The sequence below is a fragment of the Anolis carolinensis genome, chromosome 1, assembly GCF_035594765.1.
Source record: "Anolis carolinensis isolate JA03-04 chromosome 1, rAnoCar3.1.pri, whole genome shotgun sequence".
Classification (NCBI taxonomy): domain Eukaryota; kingdom Metazoa; phylum Chordata; class Lepidosauria; order Squamata; family Dactyloidae; genus Anolis; species Anolis carolinensis.
In genome coordinates, this window is record NC_085841.1 from 18,130,748 (window position 1) to 18,143,169 (window position 12,422).

General features: G+C 41.2%; 1 protein-coding gene across 1 annotated transcript in view; it reads left to right on the plus strand.

The window, feature by feature from the left end:
- Window positions 1-11,458, plus strand: part of kcnk12 (potassium two pore domain channel subfamily K member 12) — a 75,647-nt gene extending 64,189 nt beyond the window's left edge. Inside the window, exon 3 of the mRNA XM_003216124.4 lies at window positions 10,486-11,458. Coding sequence (XP_003216172.2) covers window positions 10,486-11,381 — 896 coding nt within the window. The 3' untranslated portion in view covers window positions 11,382-11,458. The remainder of the gene's footprint in view (window positions 1-10,485) is intronic.
- Window positions 11,459-12,422: the final 964 nt, after the last annotated feature.

Consider the following 12,422-nt stretch of genomic DNA (forward strand, 5'->3'; position numbering starts at 1 on the left):
GGACTGAATAGCCTTGCAGCTTCAATGTCTGGCTGTGTTATACCTAGGGGAATCCTTGTTTGGCGAGCTGGAGTAGCACCCTTAATCAAAGAGCTGCTTTGAAGCCTGGCTACTTCCTTTGTAGGGGAATCCTTGTTTGGCCATCTTGAATTGCACTGAATAGTCTTGCAGCTTAAAAGCCTGGCCGCTTTCTATATAGGGACATCCTTCATTGGCCAGGTTGAACTGGACAGAGTAGCCTCGTGGCTTCAAAGCCTGGGGGTTTTCTACCTAGGGGAAATCTTGGCCAGGTTGAACAGCACTGAATAACCTTGCTGCTTGCAAGCCTGGCTGCTTTCTACCTTGTGGAATCCTTGGTTGACCAGGCTGAATGGCAATGAATAGTCTCAGTGCAACAAGTATGAATGCTGAAATTAGTCACCTTGATTAGCATTTACTGGCCTTGCAGCTTGAAAGCCTGGCTGCTTCCTGCCTTGGGAAATCCTTTGTTGGGAGGTTTAGCTGGCCCTGATTGTTTCCTGTCTGGAATTCCCCTGTTTTCCAAGTGTTGCTCTTTATTTACTGTCCTGGTTTTAGAGATTATATTCTGTTTTATTATACCTCAGTAATAATTATATATTATATTCATAATCTTATATTATTTGCTTTGAACTGGATTCTATGAGGCCCCTTCGACACAACTGTATAAAATCCACACTGAACTGGATTATATGTCAGTGTGAACTCAAGATAACCCAGTTCAAAGCAGATACTGTGGATTATATCTGCCTTGGCATTCTGGGTTATATAGCTGTGTGGAAGGACCTTGAGTCTACAATGTCATATCATCAAGTTCAAATCAGATAATCTGTATTTTATCAACGGTGTGGAAGAGGCTTAAGTGAGGCCTAACTCTGCCTGCGTGGCTGAGTGGGTTGCTAGGAGATGAAGAGGGTGGGGCCTAAAGAGGGCGGGGCCTACCCTTCTGACCAGCAGCCAAGGAAAAAATGGCTTTTCCACATCTTCTCATTTGGACTTTATTTTTCTAGCTTTTTTTGTTTGAAAGACATAGATTGGATGACTATGTCTTTTGTGGCCAAATTTGGTGTGCTTGTGTTCAGTGGCTTTGTTGTTTACTCCATAGTAAAAACGCACATTACATTTTTACATATATAGATAAGAACTAAGGGAGGTCTGCTGGCGGTAATCTATCGCTGAAGGGGGGGGAGTCACAGAAACCTTGCAGAAAAAGGAAAATAAATAATCTCATTTTATTTGACGTAAGTGTCCTTGGTGAGCGATAAATCCTTAGGTTGGGGTATGTTGTTCGACAACATCTGTACCCCAGATGAGGCCTAACCAGTGCAAGATATAGTGCAACTATTATTTCCCTTGATTTGAAAACTGTGCTTCTATACAGGTAGGCTAAAATAACATTCTTATTCTTTGCTAAGGCATCACACTGTTGGGTTATATTCAATTTACCTTTTGCATGTCAGGGGATTGGATTAGCTTGCCTTGGTAGTCCCTTCAAGAGCAGTGAATCCATAATTCTATGTACAATGTGAAGTATCTCATTCCCCGTGAGAACACCGCTTGAAACACTGGGAGAGGAGTTTGCATGAGCTTCAGGAAGGCAGAAGAGTGTCAAAGGACTCCCCCCCCCCCCCCCCCCAGGATCAGCATGAGCAGCCCCAGAAATATATGAAAGGAATGACAGACAGATCCTGCTATGGAATACATTGTCCATAAGGGACAGAATTTAACAGAGAGTAATTCCAAATCCTTTCTAGTGCATTTCCCTGGCATACAAAAAATTCTGCGATTGCAAAGATGCATCCATCTCCAAAGCTCAACTGTTACATTACGCAAATATATGTACTTGTTATTTTTCATACAACTATAGAACAAACTGTGACAGTAATGTGCCCATATGAAAGCAATAATTCAAAACAATAGCTTGGAAAGATGCTATGAAAAGAGACATTTAAGGCCACACAAACACAGACAAAGATTTGGCACAGCTATCCTTGACTCATCATATTATTATAATGATTTCTGGGTCCTTCCTTAGCAATTCCTGCTGTTCCCGTCCTCCTCTTCTTTTTTCTTCCCTCTCTTTTGTCCAAACCCCCCTTTTCCGAGCTTTCTTTTTAGGTTCTGCTTTCCCCAGTTTTTCTCCTCGTTTGATTGTGTTACTCATGTCTTTGTTCAATCTTTTAAAGAAATGAATACATTGAAATGTTAGACACAAGCACACATGCAAAGACAAAAACAATCTGTTTCGGAGAATGAAATTTAGAGATGAGATGTGGCAGATAATGCCTAGGATGCTTAACCCTTTCCCCAACCACCAGTTCCTCCCACTCAAAATTCCTCTGTGCTTAAATTTCAAAAGAGAGTATTTCTAAATGATTACAGTAAACTATACTGACATGGAAGTCATGCTGATTTTCTTCTGGGTCCCATTGTTCAGACTCAGACTCCAAACTCCCTCATTATTCCTCCGATTCCTGGAGGCTAAGTACCAATTAATGTTAATCTACTGCGCTATTGTTCTAACCACAGGCCTGCCAACAGGTTTGTTTTGCCCATGTTTATAAATTGCTCATCTTGTCACACAGCATGTTTGCTGTTCCTAAAAAGGAGCCAATGAGTTGTGCCTAATTCTATTGGGGGGGATAGATTGATTTCCCTTAGGAAATCCCATCACCACCACCAAATCAAAAATGATCAAGAGCTTTGCAACTGCACCTTCAGAGGACTAGTAGAACACATGTTCGTGCCCAAGTTCATAAAAATTACTACTTGACTGCTATCAACACTTTGGAAGAGACCTCATGGGTCATCCAGTCCAACCCCCTGCCAAGAAGCAGGAAAGTCACGTTCAAAGCACCCCCGACAGATGGCCATCCAGTCTCTGCTTAAAAGCCTCCAAAGAAAGAGCCTCCACCACAGAGTTCCACTGCCGAACAGCTCTCTTTCTTCCCCATCTTTTCTCTATCCCTAACAATACACCTCATTTGGAAGTACTTATTTGCTCCATAAGTATATGCCATGGTTTGTGAAGCTCTGTGGTTTGAGTTGTGTGTCCTGAACTGTGACTTAATGAAGAGGCCAAGAATTTCTCACCAGAGATTCTAACTCCAAAGGAGTATATGTGTTTATGTTCAAGTCGTCTGTCAATTTATGGTGACCTAATACAGTATAGGTAAAGGTAAAGGTTTCCCCTGACGTTAAGTCCAGTTGTGTCTGACTCTGAGGGTTGGTTCTCATCTCCATTTCTAAACCGAAGAGCTGGTGTTATCCGTAGACTCCTCCAAGGTCATGTGGCCAGCATGATTGCATGGTGTGCATTACCTTTCCGCCAGAGTAATCTATTGATCTACTCATATTTGCATTTTTTTGAACTGCTAGGTTGGTAGAAGCTGGAGCTAACAGCAGGTGCTCACTCCTCTCCCCGGATTTGAACCTGCAACCTTTCGGTTTGCAAGTTCAGCAGCTCAGCGCTTTAACACACTGCGGCACCGGGGGCTCCCTAATACAGTATAGGTAAAGGTTTTCCCCTGACATTAAGTCCAGTCGTGTCCGACTCTGGGGGTTGGTGCTCATCTCCATTTCTAAGCCAAAGAGCCGGCGTTGTCCGTAGACACCTCCAAGGTCATGTAACTGGCATGACTGCATGGAGCGTTGTTTAACACACTGCGCCACCGGGGGCCCCAATACAATATATCTGCCTTATATTGTAACAGATCATTAATCCATCTGTCCCAGTACAGTCCAACCTCCTTTTCCATGGATTCAATATCCACCATTTCACTTATACCCATGTTTCAAAAATGAACACTCAGCAATGGAAGTGTTTTTGGATCCTTCTAAGCAATTCCATGGTTTGCTTCCAACCCAAATATAGTCAAAATGTGGGGTTCATTATTATCCATGGTTTCAGATATCCATGTGGGGTCTTGGAACCTCTCTCCCACAGATATGGGGTCCTATTGTATTTTCTTCACTAATTAAGTATAACTCCCCAACATCTGAGATAAACGTTTTTCCCAATCATAATTGGATATGCAAAGCGATGAACCTGGAAACTTCTCCATGCAAAGCATGTGTTTTGTCACTAAGACATGGCTTGTCCTCCAGCCACTCAACTACATTGCTCTCCAGGTTTCCATATGGGAATATGATTACAAATAGGTTGTATCTTGTGATGGTATGCTGAAGTCCCTGGGACCAGCCAATAATGAAATAAAACCATATGATCACACTCCATGACCCATCCCATATGGTTCTTCTTTCTATAGTTCATATGACCTTCCACCTTGAGACCACAGGAGTAGCTCCTGTGAAACCAGAGCAGCAGTTTCCAGTTCTGAGTCTCCAGATATTGTTGGGGTACAACTCCAGAATCCCTGACCATTGACTGTGCTGGGGACCCTAATAAGTGTAGTTGTGATATCAATAAATTGGACCCCAAATTATGAATTATATAAAGTTTATAAATAATATGATGTGGCTCCATTGGGACATACAGCAAGCAAGCAAGCCTTTGTCCTATAGTAACCCCTTCCCATGAATTGTCTTTGGACCCCAGGCATTGATCCCTCCAGTTTCCACAATGAACTGGGAGAAATGAAGGGAGCACACAACGAATTTGCATCAGAACTCCTGAATCTGTTTCCTGTTTTTTCCTGTTGTGATTAGTGCTATTTGTGGAAACAATCCATCTCCCAGCCTCACCCATACAACACCCATTGAAATTGTCATCATCTTCAAGCACCTATTCTGTATTTTGGACTGACGCTATTGTTTCCACCAGAGTCAACCTATTGAGTTCATCATGAGGCTATTGCCCAATGCTATGCTGCATTCCTTTCTAATTACCCGGATCAATAAATGGACTGACATTTCAAATACACCAATGACAGTTTATTACATTTCCTGCTAACACAAAGAGCCAACCCAGTGATGATATTGGACAGAGTCCTGAACCACACAGGATGCGGATCTTAGCTGGACAATTATTGAACCAATCAGGAGCTGGCGCAGGTTTCTTGAATTGCTGCCAAACTAAACAAATATGCTATGTATTTGCAACTGCGATATGGCAGTACTTCTGAGTGCTTTTTCTGCTGATTTTGCTCTGATGTTGCTTTCAACTCATCTGTGTCTCATTGGACCTTCTGGAAAAGATTGACAGCCCAGATCCCCTTGCGAATGCCGAAATCACAGAGCAGTTGAACTACTTCTTAAGACCCAATATTGGAAACCATTGCAGTAACTAAATCAATGTATAAATCAAATGTCTGAAAGCACAGAAGCCCTATTAACAGTTAACCAGGCAGTACCCATAATTCTGTGGCTTGCTGTAATTTATCATGTCTTTGTGTTGAATCCAAGTTACTGCTCTCTTCATATCCCCACATCTACCATCAATGGAGAGTTGTTTTGCTATAAATTAGAGGTGCCTTTCTTATATTTGCAGCTTCATGCACAATGCCTTAAGCCCCTTCTGAGTAGATTGTGGTTGTCTGAATTTCCTGAGTTCCAGTTCTGGCTATGAGGCTGTATTTGAAAATGTATCCAGTGATTTACTGGTGATGGATCTGAGCTATAATTGGCAGTGTCTTGTATTTTTTTTAAAAGTGTCCTTGAGTTGTTTTAGGCACCACAGAAAAGTACTTGATTGGAGTGGTCGAACAAGGCTGTAATTTTTCCTGGTGTGAGAACTCTAAATCTCTACAGCTGTCTGACTCCCTAGCAGTGTATTAGCATCCTTTGGCCTCTCCAGTATGAAGGCTGCTATAAGTTTGGATTCATCCATCAGCAGTGTGCTATTAAAGTTTTTCTAGCCCTCTGCACAGCAGCAACACACAGGAGCAAACCAGCTCTTGAATTAAACTCTCATAATGTTACTGAGTAAAGTATATGCAAAGTCATCATGTATAATTTCAATTATAACAGAGATACTGCTGGGCTGGGCATTTGTTCCGAGATATTCTAAACAGTGACACAATGCTACAGCGGTTATTTGGATAAGAAAACTATCATCCATATGTAGTACAATTCAACAAGGTTACAAAAATTGAAGTGGTGTTTTACCATCTCTATCAGATATGTTGAACCAAACATTCCATTTTTGCGAGGCCCTTCATCTCCTCTCCATCTTCAAAGGATCTAATTCAAAACTTAAATTTAAAGAATTGATTTCAATTTGTTTGACTAAAGTATGCTTGGTTGTTGTATGTCTTTCGGGCTGTGTGGCCATGTTCCAGAAGTATTCTCTCCTGACGTTTCACCCACATCTATGGCAGGCATCCTCAGAGGCTGTGTGGCATGGATAAACTAGGCAAGGAAAGGAAAAATATATATATCTGTGGAGAGTCCAGAGTGTGGCAAGAGTCCTTTGTCACTGGGAAGCCAGCATTAATGTTTCAGTTAATCACCCTAATTAGCATTGGAAAGGTTTTGTCTCTTGCCTGGAGGGCATCCTTTGTTCAGTCATTAGCGTCCTTGGGGCTCCTCTGCCCTCAGAGTGTTGGTTCCCATCTATTGTTTTGATTTTAGAGTTTTTTTTAATACTGGTAGCCAGATTTTGTTCAGTTTCATGGTTTCCTCCTTTCTGTTGAAGTTGTCCACATGCTTGTGGATTTCAATGGCTTCTCTGTGTAATCTGACATGATAGTTGTTGGAGTATGCTTGGCAATTGCCAAAAATTGGAAACCCACCGTTGAGATCTCTTTTTCTTCCTTGGATTAAAAGAGTTTGGTTCATTGCCTTTGTAGAAAAACTAACATATCCGATAAGAACATCAAAGGGACACATAGATGGAGACAAATTTGCTTTAATTTGGTATCTATTTATTTACATAAGGCCCGCATGGCGCAGCAGGTTAAGCTGCTAAGCTTCTGAACTTGCTGACTGAAAGGTTGGAGGTTTGAATCTGCGGAGCGGGGTGAGCTCTCGCTGTTAGCCCCAGCTTCTGCAAACCTAGAAGTTTGGAAACATGCAAATGTGAGTAGATCAATAGGTAACACTCCAGCAGGAAGGTAACAGTACTCTATGCAGTCATGACGGCCACATGACCTTGGGGGTGACTATGGACAATGACGGCTCTTTGACTTAGAAATGGAGATGGGCACCAACCCGTAGAGTCGGACATGACTAGACTTGATGTCAAGGGGAAACCTTTACCTTTACTATTTATTTACATACAAAATTTGAAATCACATAATTCTGTGAACCCCAGGGACATAACTATATGGTTAAGGGGGGGGGGGGGGAGAGGGTGGTAGGAAAAGTCCTAGAGAAAACAAAGAGGAATGGGGTGCAGCGGGGGGCAGGAATTCATAGACCCCCAGATCTTACTGTTACCAAATTTATCCTTTTTTAATTAATTTTAATTACAATTAAAATTAATTACAAATGAAATCACATAATTCAAACCTACGGAATTGCATTTGAGCTTTTGGACTCGCCCATTTTAACTGTTCACAACTGTGGAATGGGCATACAAATAATATGCTTGGATCCTCTGATATTGAATAGACAAGACATGTAGATCTTGTTAATGAGTTGAATATTAAATATTAATTTATTTATTTTTTGCTATAACTGCGTTCAAGATTTGTTGAGAGATATTGCCTGCCTGTGCTTTCCCTTGAAGCTGAGAGAGTGTGACTTGCCCAAAGGCACATAGTGGGTTTCCACAACTGAGTGGGGATGCAAACCCTAGTCTCTGGGGTCATAGACCAACACTCAAAGCACAACACCATGTTCTCATATTAGCACCTAGCTAAATCAATTTAATCCAGTCTGATCACATTAGTCAGAGCAACTAGGACCATCTCTGACATCACTCTGCCCTAAACCAAACTGAAATGGCTCCAGATAATCCATTTCCTCCAGGAATTCGTGATGTTGCCCAACCATCATATACATTCAAACCTCATTGCCCAGAAAGGGGTATTTAATATAGGCAGTTGTTTTGATATCAAGGATGGTCCTTTCAGGAGAAGGGACAACACAATCTATTTACTGTATATACTTGAGTATAAGCCTAGTTTTTCAGCCCTTTTTTTTGGACTAAAAAAGCCCCCCTCGGCTTATACTCGGGTGAGGATCCTGGTTGCCTTATATTTGGGTCAGCTTATACTTGAGAATATATGGTACATTTATTATTTTTCTCTATTATTATTGGTATTATTACATTTATTATTTTACTCTATTATTATTACATTTATTATTGTACTCTATTATTGTTGCTACCATTACATTTATTTTACTCTATTTTTATTATTAATAATAATACATTTATAATTTCTCTCTGATCTTATTATTATTATTACATTTATTATTCTATATTTATTATTACATGTATTATTTTCCTGTTTTTATTATTATTATTACATGTATTGTTTTACTCTATTATTATTAAGCACATTTACATTGAAGAAGATGAGAATAATGATTTAATCAGAGTTAGACAGTCTTATCTTAAATTAGAGCTTGATGTAAATATTCAAAAACATTTAACCTACTGATGCCTCAATTAATGTAATTTTTGTTATCTATTTTTATTTCTGAAATTTCCCACCCTCAGCTTATACTTGAGTCAATGATTTCCCAGTTTTTTTGTGGTAAAATTAGATGCCTCGGCTTATATTCGGGTTGGTTTATATTCGAGTATATACGATACTTACTCACATACTTTATATAAATCAAAGTGAACCAGCTCCACAGAGGTGATTGTATCAATGATCCTTTCCATGCTCCAGCTCCATGCAGGGACATGAGAGAAGCCTCCCACAAGGATGGTAAAACATCAAAACATCCGGGCGTCCCCTGGGCAACGTCCTTGCAGACGGCCAATTCTCTCACTCCAGAAGCAACTCCGGTTGCTCCTGACACGAAAAAAAAATTCACAATGACACCTTCACTGAGCAAGAGGCTTAGATGGATGTGAGATAAATGAATGTATTATTTATTTATTTATTTATTTATTTCAAATATTTCTATCCCGCCCTTCTCACCCGGAGGGACTCAGGGCAGCGTACAATTAGCAACAATTCGATGCCGATACATCATTAAAAACAACAACATATAAAAAATACAACCAATTAAATACAGTATAAAATATAAAACATAAAACGTGTTTAAAATCCGTTCGTCCAATATCCTCCAACTTTATCCATATAACAATCTGGGTCGTCTTTATCATTTATTCATTAAAAGCCTGGGCACAAAGCCATGTTTTTAAGGCTTTTCTAAAACTCAAAAGGGTTGGGGCTTGCCGTATATCTCTGGGGAGGGTGTTCCATAGCCGGGGAGCCACCACCGAGAAGGCCCTGTCCCTCGTTCCCACCAGCCGCGCCTGCAGAGAGCAGGGCCTCTCCAGATGACCTCAGGGATCTTCCTGGCTCATAGGAGGAGATACGTTCGGGCAAGTAGATTGGGCCAGAACCGTTTAGGGCTTTATAGGTCAAAACCAGCAAAAGTTGGTTGATTCCATAACCAGGACAGGCTTCCATAACCAGGATAAGTTTTCTATTGTTGTGTGTGTGTGTTGTGTGTGTGTGTGTGTGCCTTCAAGTCACTTGTTGACTTATGGCAACTCCATGAATTTCACAGAGTTTTCTTAGGCAAGGAATACTCAGAAGTGGTTTTGCCAATTTCTTCTTCTGAAACATAGTCTATATCACAGGCATGAGCAAACTTCAGCCTACCGGCTGTTAGGAATTGTGGAAGTTGAAGTCCAAAACACCTGGAGGGCCAAATTTGCCCATGCCTACTATAGGAACTGGGATTTACTGACAATCTCCTATTCAAGTACTGATCACAACTGTCCTTGCTTGGCTTCCAACATCATACAGAATCTGATGCCTTTAGGGTATGTCCTGAATTAAATGAAAATTTGAAGATGAGATAGGAAGAGGACACCAGTAAAAGAAAGCACGTTGCATTTGATTTGATTCGTTCTTTTAGTTTTACTACTAGAAAAAGAACAGTGTTGAGTCTCAAGCACTAAAGTATCTTGAAATACCATGTTTCCCCGAAAATAAGACAGTGTCTTATATTAATTTTTGCTCCCAAAGATGCGTTAGGTCTTATTTTCAGGGGATGTCTTATTTTTCCATGAAGAAGAATTCACATTTATTGTTGAACAAAAAAATGAACATTTATTATATACTGTACAGTAGTTGTTATCACAAACCAGCAGAACCAGACAAACTGTGAATCCTATCAATAATTTCTTGTTACTACCACTATTTCCATGTACAACAATCTATGGTACGTACATTTACCGATCCTGCATGCTCTGGTGTTCTGTTCGATGGGCATGCGTCCAAACAAAAACTTTGCTAGGTCTTACTTTCAGGGGAAGTCTTATATTTAGCAATTCAGCAAAACCTCTACTAGGTCTTATTTTCTGGGGATGTCTTATTTTAGGGGAAACAGGGTATTGCTGTTCACATCAGCTTCATTCTCTCTTTGTCTCTCCAGGTTTTGGGATGTCCACACCAGCAACGGTAGCCGGCAAAGCCTTCCTTATTGTTTACGGTCTGTTTGGGTGTGCTGGGACCATCCTCTTCTTCAACCTCTTCCTGGAGCGTATCATCTCGCTCCTGGCGTTGGTCATGAAGGCTTGTCGCGAGAGGCAACTGCGGAGGAGCGGCCTTCTACCTCCAACGTGCCGTCGGGGCTCTGGCATGTCTGATGCGGACAGCTTGATTGGCTGGAAGCCATCCGTCTATCACGTGATGCTGATTTTGGGAATTCTTGCCATTACTATTTCTTGCTGTGCCTCAGCCATGTACACAGTGGTGGAAGGATGGAATTACATTGACTCCTTATACTACTGTTTTGTCACCTTCAGTACCATTGGATTTGGTGATCTGGTGAGCAGTCAAAACGCAGTCTATCGAAATCAGGGATTATACAGATTTGGGAACTTCATGTTCATATTAATGGGAGTATGCTGCATATACTCTCTTTTTAATGTCATCTCCATTGTAATCAAGCAGGTCTTAAACTGGATGTTAAGAAAGTTTCGTTGCACCTGTTGCCCGGATTGCAATAAGCCAACCTCTCGCCTTGGGCGGCGCAATGCGATCACGCCGGGATCCCGCTTCCGCCGACACAACTTCTCTGCGGAGACAGACGGACAGTATGACAGTGACACCGATGGGAGAAGGCTTTCGGGTGAAATGATTTCCATGAGAGATCTTACAGCCTCCAACAAGGTCTCCCTGGCGCTTCTTCAAAAGCAATTGTCCGAGACGGCGAATGGTTACCCTCGGAGCGTCTGCATAAACACGAGACAAAATGGCTTTTCAGGAGGAGTAGGGGCTCTAGCTATCATGAACAATAGATTGGCAGAGACGAGCGATTCTAGATAGAAATTTTGAAATTATCTTCTATAAAGCCAAGACATTTTCTTATTCTTTATTTAATAAAATGAAATTTTGAAAAATTATTACATTGATCTCTCAAGAGCAACTTACTGGCGGGTTCTATGATTTCCTTTTGAACGTTAAGATTTCTTTTCCTGCTTCTTAAGATGCAATTGTTTTTCTCCTCTTCAGGTTTTGACTCTTTCACTGGTAGTATCAGGAATAGCAATGAGCCATTGATACATGGGTAGGAACCACTGACCATCAGGAGCAAATAATAATAATAATAATAATAATAATAATAATAATAATACAGTAATAATATAACTTTATTTATGTTCCGCCATTCTCCCCAAGGGGACTCAGAGCAGATTGCAGTATAAACAAATACAGGCAAACATCCAATGCCTTGTTACAATGAGACAGACATTGACAAAGGCAAAGGCTTCTCCTTTCATTTCCGGCTTTCTGGAGGTGTTGTTCATCTCTGTCTCTGGGGAGAGGTACTCTTTTCCATTTCCAAGTCGAGGGGCCTACGTTGTCACTTCCTGGTCATGTGACCGGCATGATTGCTTAGAGCATCTTTTTGCCTTTTCCTGCTGAAGCGGTACTTATTTATCTACTCACATTTGCATGTTTTCGAACTGCTATGTTGGGAGGAGCTAGAGATAGCAGTGGGAGCTCACCCTATCCCACAGAGTCAAACTGCCAACCTTCAGGTCAGCAATTCAGCAGCAGAAGGGTTTAACACTGTGCACCACCACAGAGAAAAGAGATCTCTCCCCCTTATTCACATCAGCTAGAGGCTGGAAATAGAGACAGAGCTCCCTCAAGCTTTGATACTATGAATGCATTTGGCTGCTAATCCTCTGCATGGATGTTGACTGCTAACATCCAAATCAGATGGATAACCAATTAGCAACTGCAGACTTGCCTATAGGTGAAGGCAGTCAGCATCATACAAGCAAAAGGTTGCTGATAGGCTAAGCATCTTCTTAAGACTTTCCTCCTGCCTCCACCACAATCTCCTAAATGCAACCAGGACGG